The 21,153-nt window shown below is 27.9% G+C and overlaps 1 protein-coding gene across 3 annotated transcripts in view; it reads left to right on the forward strand.

Moving 5' to 3' along the window:
• LOC107454790 (uncharacterized) overlaps positions 1 to 21,153 on the forward strand; it is a 125,914-nt gene that overhangs the window by 48,839 nt on the left and 55,922 nt on the right. The window contains exons 1-7 of one of the 3 annotated variants that reach the window (XM_016072092.3): positions 5 to 813; positions 4,892 to 5,821; positions 9,605 to 9,713; positions 9,800 to 9,831; positions 12,611 to 12,644; positions 16,671 to 16,714; positions 18,009 to 18,099. In XM_016072092.3, coding sequence (XP_015927578.2) covers positions 463 to 813; positions 4,892 to 5,821; positions 9,605 to 9,713; positions 9,800 to 9,831; positions 12,611 to 12,644; positions 16,671 to 16,714; positions 18,009 to 18,099 — 1,591 coding nt within the window. In that variant the 5' untranslated portion in view covers positions 5 to 462. Of the gene's footprint in view, positions 1 to 4; positions 814 to 4,891; positions 5,822 to 9,604; positions 9,714 to 9,799; positions 9,832 to 12,610; positions 12,645 to 16,670; positions 16,715 to 18,008; positions 18,100 to 21,153 lie in introns of those variants that run through there. The other 2 variants (XM_071184334.1, XM_016072086.4) reach the window with 2 other exon arrangements.

Raw genomic sequence — 21,153 nt, forward strand, 5'->3', positions numbered from 1 at the left:
TCGTGAAATAAATAAATATAAATGGCATTATTATTTTAAGGCTAAAATGTAGCTTGCAGAACCATAATAAAAAAAATGAAAACATGACATCTTTTTCTACATCAACTTTGCTTTTGGCGGAGAGTACACAGTGTTTTTGTGTTAAAATGTGCTAAAATTTACGAGCATCATAACATTATGATGATATCTTTAATAAATTTTGAGTGTGAAGTAGTTTTTCATATTCAACATTGCCTCTATTTGTTGTAAATTCTCTATTTGATTGCGGATATTATGTAGGTTTTTTTTTTGCTCATATAAAACACTGAAAACAATTTACTTAATACGACAATAAGTACTTCTTATTTTTATCTCTTTTTGTCGTCTAAAAGCATAACTATAGCATAGATAAGTAGAAAAATGAAATTGACAGTTCGATGTGATGTATGAACTGTTCGACGGAGGTAAATAACCTGGTAAACTATGCAGTCTATTCGACCAGGTCCAGGTAATAATAGTCTGTACTGTTGTATAAGTGTTTGTAGAAACTATAAAGATCCTACTGCGGCAGTCGATCTGTATCCTTTACCGAAAGATTTATATGAAAGAGGTTTGTGGTGTAAAGTTCTGAATATACCTGACAGTGTACGTGACAACGATTCTACGCGCGTATGTGGTCTTCACTTCCGATATAAATATTTTCTGAACCAGGCCAATCCACCTGCTACCACTTCACAGCAGCCACTTCCTCTCACAATAATTATTAATCAGAATGGTTCTAAGTTTGTTCCTACATCTGTTAACAATAATGCAGTTCAACCCATCTTTCTACAGGTACAGTTTAAAATAACTTTGATACTACAAGATGGTTACAGTTTTTCATATCCATATTATTAATGATACTCTCATATCTTTTATATATACAATATCAAGCCACATATGTATGTTTAGTTTCATGCCACTTTCGATTTTATATTTGAATTACAGTTGTACCTCATTAACACGAAACCGCTTAATGTAAAATATCGCTTTACATGAAACTCGTGTTTGTTCCCGAGAGTCAGCTATCAATTATTATTATTGTGTTTTAAATGTTTATCATGAAATTTTCAAGCTAATAATCACTTAACATGAAAGGAAACTAGACACAATAAAGCTAATAAACATGTGAATTTAGTGCTAATTATTCATTTTAATGAATGCTATATATATGTTCCTGCTTTATTAAAAGTAGTACGTAATATGTATTAATAGTACGTAATAATTTTCATGATGTATCGGATAAGGTGAAATCTATTTAACATGAAATAATTATGATACTCCTGCCAATTTTAGGATAAAAAGATATAACTGTATTATGTTAGAGTTGAGTATGTAAACAGAGAACAGATATAGAAAAATGCACCAGTAAAAGGAACAGTAAACAATTGTAAATTTAAATGTTATTTTTCAATTCTAAAAACCTTTTCATTTAAAATGTTATGTTTACATTTAGTGTGCAGAAGACTCAGGTTTTGCAAGGGACAAATTTCAGGGGTATTTTTGAATTGTGAACTTTCGGGCTAACTACACCCGTAGAGTGCAAATAAATCTTGAGCTTGTAAATTTTTTAAAAAAGTAAATAAATATACAGATGTTTGTTGGGAGCAGTTATGAGTTATATCCTTTGAATTTTTATTTATTTATTATTTTTTTTGCTGCACTGTAGTTTTCAAGACTTGGCTACTATTCTGCCACAGATCAAGATATGGAATATTAATTACAGTCTGTTTTATTATTAAAACTGATGATGTATCCTGAACATTACAAAATGGTTTTTAAAAATACATATTATGTAATTTTTTTCCTTTTGAAATTGGTGGTAATTTATTTTAGGAAGTTAGGTAGCTCTATCACTATTACCACCCAAAGAATTTTATGCCAAAATTTATATTTGAAAAAATTATGCGGTGGTTTTCCCGGCCAGGTACTTAATTACACCTTTCAAGTTGGTTTCTTTCTGTGATGTTTTATTCTTTATTTGCTATGGAATTGACAAATTAAGTATTTTTCTTTACAAATGCATGAGTTGAGTATAAAGCAATTGATGACGCTTATTCAATAATTAAAATGTATTAATAAAATAATTAAATATTAATAGTGGTTTGTGCAGAGGTGGCTGCAAGTTATACTTTTCAAAATTTTTTATTTCTACAATGTTTTATTCTTCATTTGATATTGAATTGACAAATTCTTTATCAAATGAAGAGATCTTTTTCTTTAGAAATTAGGGAGGCTGTTGACTTTGAATAAAATAACTGATTATTTTTCTTCAATTACCATTTTGTAATAACAAAATAATAATAACAATGCAAGTTAATTATTCAGTATTTTAGTTGTTTTTTTATCATACAATATCAGACAAGGCTTTAAATTATTGATGATCTTTTGGCCCGAAACTGCTAAAATCCAACTCAGACCATCATAAAATAAAAACTAGTGGTCCTTCGGATCAGTGATCAAATCCTCATTCTATAGTCAGGGCCAGATTAACCTCTAGGCACACTAGGCACGTGCCTAGGGCCTACGAAATTCAGGGGCCTACGAAAAACTTGGGAGAAAAAAATTTGTTGACAAAAATAATTTAGCTTTAAAAACAACAAGTGTATTTTGCACAAAATTATGAAGTTGCAACTAAAAATATAATATTTTTCGGTAATAAATTATTTTGCAGAATCTTATGATCTAATATATTACTTTTTCGCGATTTTTGGATTCAACGAAATCTTGTATGCTGTCGAATTCCAAAACTACGCAAAATGTCATATTCAATAGACATAAGAGCGAGCGATGCCAAACGATCATTGTTGAACGCAAATAATTTTTTATCAATTTTATTCTGGAGAAAGATCTTTCTCCTTCTGCATTTGATCCAAGAATCGACAAATATATTTTTAATGCAATGTGAACGTTAGGAAAAGTATTCACAAGTTTATCTTTAACTTGAGCCTTCAACATTTCTTGTGCAGATTTATGTTCATACAAATTTGAAAATAGTAAAAATTCATCTACAAAGTTTTCCTCTAAATCGGATGAGTAAATTTTCACCAAATTTTGCGCTTTTAGTTTAATCTCAGATTCTGACAAATTTTTGTGAACAAGAAAACCGAAATTATCGTACAAATCACTGTAAGCTTTACGCCTTTTAGTCATTTCTGAAATTAATACATCTAAAATGGCGTAATACGTTTCCATACGAAGAAAATTTTAGCATATATTTTGAAAAGAGGGGAGGAGTGGGGGAAGGAGGGGAGGGCCCAAAAACGGCTATGCCTAGGGCCCACGTAAGGTATAATCCGGCTCTGTGCCTAGGGCCTACGAAAGGTATAATCCGGCTCTGTCTATAGTATATTGATATTTTCTGATTTGGTATTTCGTTTTGATGTTTAATCTGTGTTTCCGTTTCCTTGAATATAAAGTTTTCTTTTTAATTTTTCATTCATTTAAACTTATATGACATTTTTTTTAAAGCTTTGACATGATTAAGATTATTATTTGACATATTAATAATTTTTTTTTTTTTTAAATCATTGGTTTAAACAATTTTTTTTTTTAAGTAAATCATTAAGTCGGGAATACTTTTATAAAAATTATTATTTATAATATATATTCAATTAAGTATGAAATTAAGTAGGAAAAAAACTTAAAAATAAAAATAAGTCAAAATGGAAAAGCACTAAAACTAAATTTGTCTTATGTGAACAATTTAAATAAAAAGTTGGAAAGCAAAAACGAAATTCTTAAGATATGTAGCAAAAACAGCACTTTATCAGGGGGGCACATGGGAGCCTTTCTGTAGTGTTTGCAGACAGTCTGTCCCCTGATGAAATGTTGTTTCTGCTAACATACATATCTTTAGAATTTCTTTTTTGGTTTCTAACTCTTACTTAAATTATAAATATATTCTTATCTTAACATTATGCATGTCTGATTACATTGATAATGAAGGTTTAATCCAAGGAAATAATGAAAGGGGAATGAATGCAAATTATTGTATTTCAAAGCTGACTAACCAAAAAATAAATTAAAAAGAGAGATGAAAATGTAATATGAGTGGGGTAGAAATTTTAAATTATAAGTTTTCATTAGCTATAAGCAGCAAGTATTTTTTTAGTATAAAACATTTTTAAATTATATACCAATTTAGATTTTTGAAACTTATTAAATATGTTGTTAGTAATTAATAATGAAGAAAGACTTGCTTTACCTGAACAGAAGTTTTATTTATTTTTTATTCTGCTTTGAATATCTCACAAATTGCTTCCCTGTCTTTACCATATTAGGGTATCAAACCGATGAATAGTTTTAATTAAATAATATTTTTAAATGTATTAGGTAGAAATATTAACTATTCTAAATAATATTTAGTATTGTAAATGTATTAAGTGATTTGGTTGTTAAACATAAAAAAAATCTGTATATAAAAAAATCTGTTTCCTGTAAAAAAGTCTGTTATATTTGTAGACTAGTTTCTCAGGTTCCTTTTTTCGAGTTTCCTTTTCTTTATAAATAATAATTGAAGATATCTTGAAATACTCATGTTTTTTAATGAAACTGGGATATCTTAATTCTAATAAAGGGTAAGGTTCCTTATACTCAAATCTACCTGGGGTTATGGGGTATCTGCTAAAACATTTTAAGGACCACTTTGGCATCTCCTGTCATTCTAGGTATAAGGTTCCGTATATAAGGTTATGTATTATCGATTAAATAAATCTTTAATTTGAATCAAATTCTGAAAAATCAGAAATGCTCAACATTTTCAACAGGTAATTTTTTGAATTACAGAGCAAGAAAAAACGAGTAGGGCCAGAAAAGCCCACTTATCTTTCTAGTATTTAATTTTAATTTTTGCCTTATTAATTTCTTCTAGAATCCTGTTCTACCTCAGCCATCAGTGTCTAACACAATCGGTGGAGCAAAAATTATTCAAGGTTTTGTACCAACGATACCTTTCACACCATCTCAAGCTACTATTTTACCAAATAAGGCTGTTGGGGAAGTTACACCTTCCAATTTACTTGCGAAAGGGGAACTTTTCTTAGATTGTGAAGAAGAAACTTTAAGTGCTGCACAGTTATCTGCAAACGACACAGACTGGAATGCATTTACCAAAGAGGTTGAAAATGTGACTATTTCTTCAGTTCTCAACACTTCTCAGGCACAAGAACCTTCATCAAACCAGACAATAACTATTATAAGTCCCGAAAAGTTAGGCCCCCCGAAAACCATTTTACCAAAGCCTTTAAATTTCCAATCTGGGGGGCCCGTCACTATACCTGCAAGTTCGTTGAACCAGCATTTAATAAAATTTAATCCATTTCCAAATTCACCTGCTCCTTCCAACAAAACCTACGCACTTAAAATTCCAGAGATTGAAAAGGGTAGTTTGTCACAATCTACTTCAAATTCAGGACCTCGGTTCATTAAGATTGTACCACCACAATCAGCAGCGCAAACTGCTACAACATCTAAATTTACAGGTGCACCACAGATTCTGCGACTTAGAACTGAAAATTCTACTGGAAACATTCAAATTGTTAATCCACCAACTGGCGTAATGCCTCAGATTATAAAAATAGGCAACCAAACTTTACAGCTTATTTCAGCTACTGTAGGCCAGCAGAAAGTCGTCACTGTGAACGAAACAGCTAAAATACCTGTAGGAGTCCCTGCATCTGGATTTGCTACAGTAGCAAACAATCAACCGGTTGTTGAAAGTTCATCTCTACTGGGAGGTGACGTTTTAATGAATTTCAATGACAATGATGTGCCATCTTTACCATCATTTTTGCAGACAAATGTAAGTTTGTATTTTTTTTTATGTTATCAAATTTCTTGACCTATGTAATGATTTTAGCATTGTGGTCACATAAACTGCCTTTTCTTTCCATGCAAACTGGTGTCCATTGATCTAAAGCTGGGTGGGATTCAAGATAATGTTATTTATAAGTTGTCAGATTCATAGGTGGCTGGTTGGTCTTAAAACCATGCTTGGCTTTGATGTCAAAATTTTTTTTTTAACATGGCATCCCTCAAAACCGTACTTTATTCTTTATGTTATGTTGCAGTTAACAACTTTACGCAATTTTCTTTGCAGATAACAATTTAAATATTATATTCTTAAATATTTTAAAAATTTTGTTAGGGTTCACACCATTATGGCGACAAATGTCGCTAAGATCATACACATTTGCAACAAATTTGATGTCTTTGAAATATGCTTGAAATTTACAAAATAGTTATGAAAGATAGTTTTTCTTTGTCTTATTCTATTCAATTTAAAAAAAAATTTGTACTAGTTTTAGTGTGCTACTAGTGTTATGAAGTACAAATGCGAGTATTCAAATGAAATAACAGATGTCTGGTGCAAAAAGTTTTGTTGAAATTTCAAATTTAAATGTTGTGCTACCCTTTGCATTCAATAATTGTTCAACAATTAAATAATACTTTTTATTCTTTTAGAATTGACTTAATATAAAAGTTAATATTTTTTATATAATATTATGTCACCTCTTCCTTTCTCTGTTTTCCTCATTTATTTATTCTTTATCTCTTTGTTGAATCTATTTACTAATAATATTTTAGCTTTTTTTTCCACTGAATTTTAATAAATACTAATCTTTAATCGTTATGGAGTAATAAACCTAATTAGTTTTAGGGTGTTATATTTAGCAATTAATAATTTTTGTTGTATATGAATTCTGTAATTTTTGATGTAACATGAATTGTAAAGTTTGAGTTTTTTCCCATGTTTGTTTGCCATATTAAGTTTTTGAACCACTAAATGAATACCTAAATTCCTATTGGATCACTAAATTTTCATTGCTGGTGTGAACTCTACATCCCCGTGGCAGAATCATGGCGACATTGTCGCAGAATGTTACCGAGTTCTCTTGCAGAAAGATTTTCTTTGGGAAGTAAAAAATTTTGGTTTTCTTTTCTGCTGAAATTTTTTTATTTTTTTTATGGAGTTATTGCTATTGATTTCCACATAATTTTTATAATCCTTTATTTTTAATGCAATATTGTTTATTACAGCAACTGAAACTCGAAATGAAAACACACATTTAGTAACCCCTTTTCGAATACTCCGACTCGCATGATTTCGCCGTCAATCTTTTTTTCAATAGTTAGAGCTACGGATTTCAAAATTTTTTTAAAAATATTTTTTTTCAACGCGATGATGATTTACGAAAAAGGAAATAATTAGTGTGTTTTCCCCCTACAAAATGCGAGGATATCGGCAATTATATTAGAATTTAAAAAATTCTACATATTCAAATAAAGTTATCTTGTTTTAATTTAACCGAAAAGTTATTAATTAATTTAATTTTGAAGTTGACACTTCTGTTACTTTAAATTAGTGACATGTATATTTGTTATTTCTGTAAATATCTTACAGAAAAATATAAGTATTAGAGAGGCATGTCGCAGAAAGCCCGGAAAAATTTTGCCTTAGGGCCCTACATATTGTTTTAATGTATTATCAGTCATAAATGATTTTATAAGCATTATTGAACAACCGACCGAATTTTCAGTTTATGACTACTCCATATCCTTGTAATTTTGAACCCAATCTAGAAGCCAAGGGAACTTCTGGATCAAGTACTGAGATAAATTTACCTTTGTGGAGGACTTTTTGATGAAACTAACCCGCATTTGCGTTACATGGAGAGGAAATCCTGACAGCGGTTAGCTTCACATGCCTGATGGCAAGGGGACTCAATCCCATGATCCGTCTACCACTGAGGTTATTTTACGTTAGCACTGTGGTTTATGCAAGCAGGGTGTAGAATTCAAACCAACCAGCCATTGCCGGGATTTGAACCTGCTTCACCTCATTGGGAGGCGAGCGCTCTATCCCCTGAGCCAAAACGACTCAATCATAAATGATTAAAAGATTTTAGAAGCAGCCTTGAAACTAACATTTTGCTCTTTGTAAAATATGACAAATATACTTAACAAATTTGTGCCCCTTAGAGAATTTATTTTAATAATGATATCCATTTAGCATCTATATTTTTAATAATACACTTGATTATCAGTACTTAATCTTGTGATATTATTCCAAAATTTGTAACTAAAGGTATACTAATTGAAAAACCTATACTATTTTGTTTAATTAAAACCACAATTGTATTCAAAATGGCATTTTTAATAATCAAGGTCATTGTGTCGAAGCATGCAATGGTCTATGTTTTTGTATTCTTTTTTACCTGGCTATAGAAGTACATTATATTTTTATCAATAATATTAAGTCATTTTTCGTCGAATTTCTTTTATAACTTTTTTGGTTAAATGTAATGCTTTTAAATTTAAGTTACAATGTCACCAAAGAACTGGGTTTTTGACAGGACAGTAAAAACTGTGGGGGGAACTGGTTAAAACAGTCATTTCAAAATACTTGCCAGTCCTGCTTGAGACCACTAAAACATGACAATAATCATCATGGTCTGCTGAATCAACCGTCGATGTTTCTATTCAAGTGTTAAAGCAAGAATTTTATTCATATTTTCATCACAAAATTTGATAAAGTAACTGTCAAAAATTTAAAAATTTTGTTAAATGGAATTCTAAAAATTATAATAGTAACTGAATGAATTTGTTAATTTCTTTATTATTCATATCTGATTTTAATGTATGTTTTAAAATTGTTTATATTTCTATGTAGTAGCTTTAAGAATTATGTTAATAATCTATTTTTATAAAAATTATCAGTTCAATTTTGAATTGTGAAAAGCAAGGCTTAGCATTTTGTAGATTGTTTTTTTTTATTTTATTTTATTTATTTATTTTTTTTATTTTATTGTTTAGTCATTATATTTAGTTGTATTTGTAATTTCAGTATATCCTACAAAAAAGAAGTAGAAATACAAATAATATGAGGTTAAAACTTTGGAATTTTTGCCTGACCTTGTTCTAAATTGCAGCTTATGTTATGGGATAAAAAAATTAGAGAATATATATGTATATGTAAAAAAAAGAGGTTTCTTCATTCAGAAAAAATGTGAATAATTTTTTTTATCTGATTTCATTGCTTAAAAAGCATACTTTACACTCCTTTTAGCATTTATGGTCTACTCCTCATATTATTTAGAATTCATCATTGCACATTTAAGTTCCTTATTCAGAAATTACACTTTTTTATAAATTTAACGATTTAAAATAAAAAGTGAATTTTTTTCCCCATGATATGTAACATGATATGTAAATGGTTTTGGTTTACTGAGTCGTAATGAAAGAAAAAGTTATTTTTCAATATTAGTCAGAATATGTTGCATTTTGTTTAATGAGAAAAAAACCTCTTAAATATCATAAAAAGGGCATCAGACTGTTCTGTAGCGCATTTAAGTTTTTACAAAATAGTTATGAGCATTGTTTTCCAAAATAACAATCTAATATTGTATCTCCTTGAATCTCTGTTAATATAATGTTCTTTTAATATGATAATGTAGTATATTTTTGGTAAAAGTATTGTATTATAGTTTTGGTACGCTAGATGTTTTTAAACTTTTGCAAAACTTAATTTTCAACGTTTAAAGTGCAGATTAACTTTTAATCTTTTGAATATTTTACTTTATAGACATCTAACGAAACAGCGATTCCGATGAGGTTAGAAAAAGCAGATGAATCTGCTGATAGGATGACCCCTAAGGGTGAAGTAATTTTACCTCTTTTGCCAAAAGATAAGGGTGAGCTTTATATTTATAATTATTTCATATCTAATAAGTGAAGTTATTTTGTAGCAATTGTACATTAATTAATTTTAATTTTATAGCAGGAGAGACAGAGTCAATATTATCAGATAGTGTAAGTATTACATTTCCTGTCCTCTATTTTAAATAAATCAAAGCTCTGTGATTTTATACTTTTTTTCCTTTTAGCTCAACTTTTTCTGAATTAAAAAACTGAGCCACGGGCTATATAATTTATAAAATAATTCCTTAAATATTTTACTTAATATTTACTCCGGGATAGCCTGGTTGGCAAGGTGCTGAACTCACGTTTGTGAGAATAGAACTTCAAAAAAAAAAAAAGAATGTAAAAAACTCCCCGTATAGTAAATGGTGACTAGTGCACATTAATTTTGTCGGGTTATAAAGTCCTCCATGTTCCTATATCGAATTATACCTTTGGAAGTACTGAATTGGAGATTGATCGTACTTTGGTTCAGGTCAAAGTTACGATCTGTTGTTGAATTAATGGATTTGTAAATCCATTCATTCAACAACGGATTTGTAATGGGTTCACCCTATAAAACGGGTGTGGCAGAAGTCGAATTCTTAGCCATAGAGATATAATCTAATATATATATAGTTCTCTTACGGTGGCTCCCAAAGTTTGGCTGTATTTCTTTTCCGCCGGTGGCAACAGTTTTCATTTTAAAAGAAATACTTTGTACAACTAAATAAGATTCTTTTCACAACACTTAAATATTTACTTTATTTTCTTCATATATACAGAGAACAGTCGGCAAAGAATTCTGTTAGGTTAAAAAACATTTCGCTAAAAAAATAACGAATTCTAAAAGAAATAAAAATGAACAACTTAAAAAATAAAAATGCTGTTGCCAGCCATAGAATTTTTTGAAAGTTAACTTAGCAACATAAATCAAAATGATATAGAAGCGCAACTAGATCAAAATTATGATTCCTGAGTGCTTGACATAACAAATCCTTCAATTCTATAAGTGTTGTATCTCTAAATGCCCAGATAATATTGAAATGTACAGGTTTAGAATTTTTTACAGTGAAGAGTTTTCGGAACTTCAGTATTAAAAAAAGTATACAAAAACTAGACGTTAAGAACGTATCCAGTGCGCGAGCATTGGATTGCGAAGCAGTTCCGGAGGTTGGCGAGAGCCAGCGAGCAGGGGGGGAAGCCTCCTAGTTTATAAAATAATTCCTTAAGTAAATATTATTTTAAATATTTTTCTCCAGGATAACCTGGTTGGCAAGGCGTTGGACTTACGTTCGTGAGAATAAGAGCTCAAAAACAGGGAGCCAAAAACTCATTCAGTCATTTTTTTTATTAATGTTTGTTTGCATGAAATTAGAATAAAATGTTTTTTTTTTAATAATATTTTTGATGTTAAATTGTTTTTTTTTAATTATTTTTTTTAAAAATCTAATTAATCAATTTCTGCTGTTGAGAACATTTTGAGATTAAAAACCTCTTTGTATTTACACATGAGTTTAAAATCTGTGGATTTATGTACCTCACTCAAACTTTCTTTTTGGTAATTTAATATATATGTATAATTATTATAATGATCTGTTTATGGCTTTAATTTCAGCAGTTTAAACTTTTCACAATAGTAAATTAAAAAGAGAATTTTAATAATAAGTGTTGTGTCCATGTTTTTTATGATCTTAAACCTAAGTGAAAAATAACTTCACTTTTACTTTATTAGTGTGAAAGTTCTATATTTCAAAATCAACCATTTTTTTAAAAGTATTTGTGTTATCAGTGTCATGATCATAAATCACGGTGCATAGCGTTTTTAAAAAGTGCCCAAAAGTGCCTATTTCGATTTTTGTTTATTAAAAGCCCTTAATAGTGCTTTTTTTCATTGGGTGTTTTTAAAAAGTACTTAATTTTCTCTTTTCGAAAATGGGATTTTTCTCTTTACCATGTCAATTTTTGATATGTATCATACGAAAACGTGCTTTTCACATTATTCTATTCAAAGTGCCCATAATTCATTCAACCACAATCGATTTCAACTTACTGTCGGTTCATAGAGTATGAAAGCGAAAATCATTTTACATGTCTGATGAAATACTTCTGAGTCCGCATGTGCGTCGACTGAGCTGGGTTCGATAATATTATTGCACCCTGTTGCATTTTGCAAGATATTTTTAATTTCAGGCTTCATTTTCCACCCTCTGATATCGAACCGAAAAATCTCTTGATCATTTTATAAAAATTAATATAATCTATAATATAAGCATTTATTTTGCATTTTGTTAATGTATATAGTACTTAGAATATTTTTTAAGTGCTTNTGACACGCGGGTGTGTCGGCCGGGAAGTGAGCGCGTTTCTTGCTGTCACATATATGTGACAGTCGGCTCGAAAGGGTTAAAGGATGCTTATTGTTTGTTGAAAGATTTGGCTACTCACCTTGCAAATTATATTTTTGCGTTGGTGTTTATAAATTCAGACCTGCTTTTGAAACATCTTTTTTAGTGTTATCCCACTACTTTTTTTTGTATTATTTTTCTCGAATTGCCCTTTAATTTCTTCAAGTCATTGCTAAAATTCTATGATAAGATATATCTAGTTTTTAAAAAGAATTTTCTATTACAATATTATGTCTGGTGCGGCTTTGAAGGTAACTACACCAGACTAAAAGTCTGGGACTGTCTGCTGCTATGGTAACTAGCAAGAGCATATTTCTAATGGGGATGTGCAGTGGAGGAATGAAGGTGTCGATTGGTTTACTCACGCTGACCTATGCCAAAATTAAGACAAAACGATTCACCCCTATTCTAAGTGACTTTTCCTCCGCCACGAAGCGAGACTGATGTCTTGAGGAATTGTCCTGTAAGCCGCACTATATTTATTTATTTTTTTTATGTTTCAGGTACTGTTGTCTGCATCTTCGCCGTCTCCTTCAGGTATGTTATGTATATGGATATGTATTGTTAGATTTGTAAAAGTTTGATATGTATTGTAGATCAAAAGTTGAGTTTGAGATTTGTTTTGCTAGCATATATTTTAAAACTTTAAATTAAAATTTATTTGTAATTTTTTTAATATATGATGATCTTGGGTTTTTATCCAAAAGCCTCTTAAGAAAACTGAAAAGAGGTTGCCTAACATTTATTTTTTTGAGAATAATATTTTGTGTTTTAAATTTCATATGAAACATTTGTATTTTTTTAAATATATTAAATATTATGTAGTCTTGTTCATTGCTTCATGTTAGATTTATTTATTTTTATTTATTTATTTTTTTGTAGAGATGATTCATTTATTTTTTCAAAGTAACTAATTTAATTGAATTTATATTTTTAGTGCAAATGTTTGTTTTAAAAATGTCAAAATAAATAAAAAATGGGAGTTTTTATTCAAAAAAGTTTAGAAAACAATAGTTTAGCCTGTTTCTTTAGTTTTGAAAACAATTACTTAGCTTTATATATATGTGAAGAAGCTCTAAGTTACTAACCTAAAGCCTTTTCATCATGCAAAAAGGTCCCAGGCCCGTTAGAGAATCTCTCTTTTAACAGTTTATTAAAGTTCCAAGAATGCAAACACTAAGTGTGGGGAATTGTTTAAATGTATATTAGAGATTTATTGATTTTGCCATTTGGAAGCTTGTTCTCAAGAAATAATTGCAAGACGTAATCTTTATTTCTTCGACAATTTGATTTTCTTTTAGTTAAGAATAGAATTCTTAAAATGTTTTTTGTTCTGACGTGAGAGAAAATAACTGTTAAGTGTTGGAAATATTTTAAAGAGATATAGAAAAAAGATCATAGTAAGTACAGTTTTAACAAAGAGTAATAATTGTGTAACTTGCAACAGTTCTTGATAAAAATAATTTTTACACATGAATATCAAATGGCCTTACTAAAAAAACCTATTTTACGTTTTTATATACATATGAATGAGTTTATGCAATAACTCTTGTGTGTATCATACAGTGGTAAGTCTAACATTTAATTAATTTAAAATTGTCTGATAAAATAAATGTTATTAATAGATTAAAATGAATGAGTAAACAGAGGTTAAGATTAACTTTTTCTTTAAAAAATAATTCTTTATTATGAATGAAAATGGATCATATAAAAAATATTAATCGAGGAATAGAATTTAGTTTATTTTTTTATGAAAACAATTCGAAAGAAGATATTATATTTAAAACATGAAAAAAATTACTTTTAAGAGAAATACGATTTTAAAATTTATACTAATCTGTTTATAATTTAAACCAAAATTTACCTGTCTGCTTGCATTTCTTTCAAACACTATTAGTCTATAGTTTATTCCATTTATGGAAGTGTTGTTTTCTTTTTTTTTTCGGGGGGGGGGNGGGGGGGGGAGTTGAGTTTTTTAATAAAAAAAAAAGATATTTGTTTATTTTGATTCTTAAAAAAGGGTTTGGAAACCTGGAAAATGGATCTCAGGATATGCGAGACTTTGTTCTTTAATGTATATATGTATTTTTATATTTGTATATTCTTTACTTAATTCTTTTATAATGGACAATTACAGTCAAATTTTTTTATAATTTTAATGCATTCAGAATCCCTCAAAACTCCCAGAAAACATTTTATTACTTTTCTAAGAAGGCTATTTATTTAGTTATTTTCAATCAGAAAACGCTTACTTTCGTTTTCGCCTGAAACGGGGAGTCACGTGATTATTCACGAACTGACGTCACACGTGCCCATCTGCCGTTCACTTACAATAGCTGTGCTGTGAAAACCAATACGTTCTTGCTTTCGTTTAAATTTTCTAATTAAATCCAACCATTTTAGATGGTCTAAAGCTATCTGTATAAAAAATTGAACCTTAATATCGCTTAATAAAAATTTGGATTTGATATAACGTATTTTTATAATGTTACATTTCAGTGGTACCCACTGAAACATTGTTAATACTTGACGAAATTTTCTAGCTCGGAATATTTAAGATTTTTTAATTCAATAAAAAAAGTGCATGGTATTGCTTATAAATTATGCGTTATAAATACAAAATAACTTCGTTTTTTCATTTTTTAACTATAATCTTAATTTTAATGTATACTTCAAGTTCTTTTGGAAGATTTATTTTCATCTTAAGTGAAAGAAATGTTGGATCAATTTCTTATGTAGAATAAATAGTTTCAGATTTTAAAATGTAGGACAGCATAAGTTACTGATAATTTTTATCTATTTATTCTAGCGTGAATTCAAAGCATGTAATTGTCTTCACAGCAGTAGCCTCTTAAAAAACTTGTGATCCCAGCAAAACTTTAATATATATATAAATATATATTCCTGCAGATTTTATTAACTTTGCTTTAACTGTCTTAATCTATGCTATAAGTATTTGAAATCAAGCATATGCATTTATTTAGTTCTTTATTGCAGAAATAGGAATAAAATTTCATAAATGCATATACAAAAAATTTTCGCCATAGCATAGTTCCTATTTACTCAAAAAATAAAAATATTGAGAAAAAATATCAACGTTACTGTTTATTTTTTAATTATTTAATAAATTATTAAGAATGTGCATTAGAATTTCTTTCCATTTTGTATAAGTTAATTTTTTATTTTTCTTCTCTAGCTTTAGTGAAACAAAAACTTCCAGCTTAATGATATTCGCTGAAATTTTGTGGATAAATAAGTTAATTAGATATGGATAAATGAGAAATTAAGTGAAATTTTAAGTATAACTAGATTATGGTGATGTTGATGGTCAGATATATTTCAATGGACTAGATTCTTGAAAGTGTTGATACGTTTTCGGCTATACCGTATGCATAACCTGATATTTTTTTAAAACTATTTTATTAAATTTTTTTTAATTAAAAATGTATAATGTATTAATTTTACTATTTTAGAATTCTTCATTGCAAGCACTGACAAATAGCTTGCAAAAATAAGGAGAGAAATTAACAATAACCATACTTTATTAATACTATATTGCAGAAAAAGGAATTAAAATTTATAAATTTAAAAATAAAAATAATTTCGAACTGTAACGGAATTCCTATTTAAGCTAGGAATAATAAATATAAGCGTTAATGTGTATTTAAATATTTAATACATAGTGAAACAAACAAAAAAAGATGACATAAACTGCATTAGTAAGTATTTACTTAAAAAGAAAATCCTTCAACTCTAGTAATAAATAAATAAATTAAAGAAGCAACATTAAATTACATTATTTGAATTTTTGATCATTAGCACATAGATTGTAACGATGATGGACTGATATTTTTCAATGGACTAGATTTATGAAAATACTGATTTGTTTTAATGCAATAACGAATTATAAAATCATCCATCCTATATCAAAATGTATAAAATTTCTATCCAATCTGCGACTTATTTTAATTAAGTAATTAGGTTGTAATGAAGCATTAATTTAATTTAAAAGTAAGTGGAATGAAATAGTATTTTCTATGAACTTTAACACTACTGATTTCAGCCGAAAAGAAATGTTGATTCGCTGTAAAGAGCTACATAATCATTTCTTCAGATATTTTAATGATAAATAACAACGTTTGAAGTTTTAAAATCTTTCTTTCATTTTGCACACACTCTCAGAACCGTAAATTTAATTCACAAAATTTTTACTGATAATTTACAAAGGATGTTCATACGATATACGTGATATCAAAACTAAAAGAGCATTGAAATAGCCTTAGCGGATGGAGACGGCACGTTTCCCTTCGGCACATTTGACGTCATAACCAATCAGGGGTGTTTTTGATTGCATCACTTACGGAGGCCTTTTGTGGCAATTTAAATGTTTAATAACTAAATAAATTAACATTTGCCGCAAAAAACAATCAGATTTTCGGTTTCAGGGGAGAATTTCCAATAAATTAGGTATGAAAATAAAAAAATTTATGATGTGCTGTAATTGTCCATTTACAAATATATCTTTTTTAAAAAAAATAATAATGAATGTAAATATTTGTGAAGGTAATGAAGAAGAAGAAATTGTGGTTGATGTTGATCTGAGTAATGTGAGTATTTTATGTAACTAACTTTGCTCTTCTAAAACAATTTAATTTTTTGATTGAACTCTTGTATAAGTCAGCATTAAATCTGCATTGAAACAGATTATTGTAAATAATTTAGACTCCATAAGTTCACTATTTATATAATTTGACTTAAGCTGAAATTTTTTAATTTAAAAATTTTTCTTTATTGCATTGCATGGGCAAATAGAGTGGAAAATCCTGCCATAATGTACCTTGCATTATATATTTTTAGTACTTTCTTTACATTTTTTCATCTTTATAAACTACTTTTATTTTTCATTGCAGAGGGATACTATTTTGGTTTCTATTATCTGTACCCGAGGATATTTTTAACCATGTAGATTACTAAAGGAATTTAAAATATATTAGAAAATGAAAAATCTAAAAAATTAACTTTTGTAAATGCCTGATTATTTTTAAAATTTTTTAAATATATTAAAGTATTATCTGAAGTATTTCATGATTTTTTCTTTCAAGTTTTTATTACTTTTAATCACTATTGTAAAAACACATGTGAACTTATCTCATAATATCAAGAAAACTGAGATGGGCACAGTAGGCCATTTCCCTCTATGGGCTGTCGCGCCACTGAGTTTAGTTTTTAATTAGTTTTAATTGGTTAATTTAAGTATGAGAGTTGTGACTTAAGTACATGATAAGTATATTTTAAATGACTCAAAAATATATTTGATTGAAATTATATTTTTTAAAAAATGGGGAAAAAGGAAAGATTTATATTGAAAAAATTAACCATTGAACTGAAGAAAATTCTTCTTTTAGCTTTTTTTTTAAAACAATGTTGACTGCATATTTATATGAATGCATAATAATATAAAATAAAACTACTGTATTGAACAACATATGAACACTTTAATCGTATAACATGCTATGTTTCTTTTTTCCTCCTTATTTTTAACACTCTATAATAGAAAAATTTTACGATTCAGTTAATTATTTATTCACCTTTACTTGATCACCACTGCTCAAGTGTGAAGTAATTACTTTGCTTGTGCATTACTATTTTAGAACAAATATCTAGGAATTTTTGTACAAATTTGTTGAAGGTGTTCAACATTTAAAAGATTAACTTTTAAAAGCTCATTTTAAAATTTTATATCCAGTGTGTTATGTTTATTTAGTAAATTTGTTTTAGAGACTTATTTTAAACAGAATTCCTTGTGTTACTATTTTAATAGTTTAAGAAATAAGTATGATTTTTTTTTATTTATCTTAATTGTAACTTTTTTTCATTGAGTGCAACAAATCATTTTGATAGGTGACGACTGTGTATGATGATGAGTCTATACCCAATTCAGCAAGTTCTGAGCAAAATACTGTGATAAATATCCCGGTTCAATGCAATAACGGTAAGCATTTGTTTAATTTATTTCACTTATATTATCTTTCTAATATATTTCAATTATAAATTTAGAGTATAGTATAGTTAAAAAAATTCATGATCAATCTTTGATTTTTAGTATTTTTTAATGACTTGTTTATTGTTAGCCTATTTATTTTTTTTAATTGCTCCAAAATATGCTTATGTATTTTTGCTTATTAAAACATTCTTTTTTTCTTTTTTTTTTTACTGGGTAAGACGATACATGCATTTTACGCATAAAATTTTATATATATATAGCTGTTATATTATTTTTATTAAATTTGAATAATATTATTGTACTCATATGCTTTTTGCCCCATTAAAAACAAATTTTTAGTGTAAAAAATCCTCTTTAAGTTTTTCAGAAGAGTAATTGAAAACACGTTATTGTATTAGAGATGAAATGATTGCTTGGCTTTAATATTAATTTTACAAACATGTATTTTGTTTATTATTGTAAATTGAGAGAATTTATGTCAACTTAAAATCTAGACTTTTTAAGATTTGCTATGAGTGTGATAACCCAATTATTTTCAAAATTTTTTATAAAAATAAATATTGTGCCTATTTTTTGTGACGTATTTTTATTAATTATTTTTACCATAAACAAAACATTTACTGTTGGAATTTCTCTAATTATAACTTCAAAAATTGGTTTGATAAGCAGTATGTAGCATGCAACAGATTATTGCTTTTATGTAGCATGCAACAGATTATTATTTTTCTGCAGTTGAAAAATGGTAAAATTAGTTTGTTTATTATTTGTTTATAAAAAATCTGGAAGTAATTGTGAGAGGATAAAGTATGTAAATGCATATAAGTAACTATCAAAAATGTAAAAAAGAAACATTCTTTTTTAGTAAAGACAACTGATTTATAGTGATTTTTATTAACAATGATGTTAGACATTTGACCATTAAGTATTCAATTAAAGAAATACAAAATTGTTGCTCAAGTGCTTAATGTGTTAATATGTTATTCTAATGTATTATTTACTGCTGTCACTAATTTATGTAAGAAATAGGTTTTAAAAAAATTAGTTTAGACTTTTGGGTATTGTTTTTGAAAAATAATTTTTTGCAGTTATATGAGGTTATAGATCCTTGAATTATTGAAATTATGCAAATGCATAATCTTTGCCGTTGCCTGAATGAGTAATACCACACAAAAGTCTTTGTATCAAATATCACCACATATATTTATTGTGAAGAACAATGTTAAAATAAAAGTAATTTTTTTTCATTGTAAAAAAATGTATTTGATGCAAATTTGTAAGCTTCTTTTTTCTATGAATAAACTTCATAAGGAAGCAATGATTATATAATAATTTTTAAAAAATATGTTCAAATGCTAAAAACTATAGGTTTGTAGCAGTTCATACCAGTTTGGTAAAACACCTTTTTTCTTTATTTAAATGCTCTGTAGAAATATGTATCAGAACATATAAATTATGTTTAATTATAATTGATATCAAAATATGAAAGGAATGAGCTAATTGTGTACTTATTTAGCAACTAAAGGCTTTTCATGGTAAATAAATAATTTGCTGCATTCTCAATTTTTTGTACAATAAATAATTTAATTAAAAAAAATTAATCAAATTGTGTTATGCTTAAATGAGATGAAACTCTCACTTGAAAAAAAATATATTTTGGACTTATAAGCATTATTTTTTAAAAATTGAAAAAAAAAAAAATTGCACTTATCTGAGGTATAGATCCATGAAATATTGAAATTATCAAATACATAATCTCTGCAGTAACCTGAATGAGTAATACAGTACAGAACCCGTTATACGTAAATCGGAAAACCAAAAAACCGGAACGAAATTCCATAAATTTTCCCGCCATCTTTTTTTTTAAAAAAAAAATTTTTTTTCCTCATAAGATTTTAGGATTTTTCTTCTTTTTTGAAAGATGTTTACCTTACCATCATTTTGGAAATAATCATTAGTATATTACTTCATCGTTTTTTCTTCTTTTTAAGATTATTTCCAAATATTTTTTTTTAGTTGGGTTTAACAATAAAAAAACGGCTTTTTGTAGCGTTTCAGAAAACTGGAAAAATCAGTTATCCGGAATAGCGATGGTCCCGATCGTTCAGGATAATCGGTTCCCTACTGTACCACGCAAAAGTCTTTGTTTTAAATATCACCACATATATTTATTCTGAAGATATTATGGAATATCGCCACTTATATTTATTAAAATAAAAGTAAAGATTTTTTTTTTCATTGTAAAAAAAGTTATTTGATACAAATTTGTAAGTTTCTTTTTTGCCATTAATAAATTTTGTAAAGAAGATTATAGATTATATAATAATTTTAAAAAATGTGTTAAAACGCTAATGTATGACTGTAGCATTTCATATCAGTTTGGTGAAATATTTTTTTCTATATTTAAATGCTTTGAGAAAATATGTATCGCAACATATAAATTATGTTTAATTGTAATTTCTATAGTATGAAAGGAATGAGCTCAGTAGAATACTTATTTAGCAGCTAAAGGCTTTTTGTAGTAAATAAATAATTTGCTGAATTCTAAATTTTATATACAATAAATAATTTATTTAAAAAAAACAAAAACAATTTAGTCAAATTGTGTTATGTTTAAATGAGATGAAACTCTCAGTTGACTCAGTATTTTAATCTTTGCTATTGCTATGTTTTTGGTTATTAATCTAAAGTAAATTCCGAGTTTATGTTGGTTCTCAAAACAAAGTTACTTAATCATATTAAAACACCAACAAAAGCTTTTTAAGTGATGGATGCATTTTACTGTTTAACTTTAAGCAGACCAGTCCAATATGTTATCAAGTTCATTGGTTCTATAGACGAGTTTTTTTAAGAATTTCTCCTGTTACTGTTATGAACTTAAGAAGGACAGATTATATCTAAAATTAAATATTAAGATGTATTTGAGTGAAAAGTGTTGTAAACAAATTCTGTAAATTGTCAGAACTAAATCTCAGGGCTTAAAGCAATTTTAATAAATAGAACAGGTAGGCAATTCCTTGATGATCTAGGTCAGCAGTTCCCAAC

Source organism: Parasteatoda tepidariorum, chromosome 1, assembly GCF_043381705.1.
Source record: "Parasteatoda tepidariorum isolate YZ-2023 chromosome 1, CAS_Ptep_4.0, whole genome shotgun sequence".
NCBI lineage: Eukaryota > Metazoa > Arthropoda > Arachnida > Araneae > Theridiidae > Parasteatoda > Parasteatoda tepidariorum.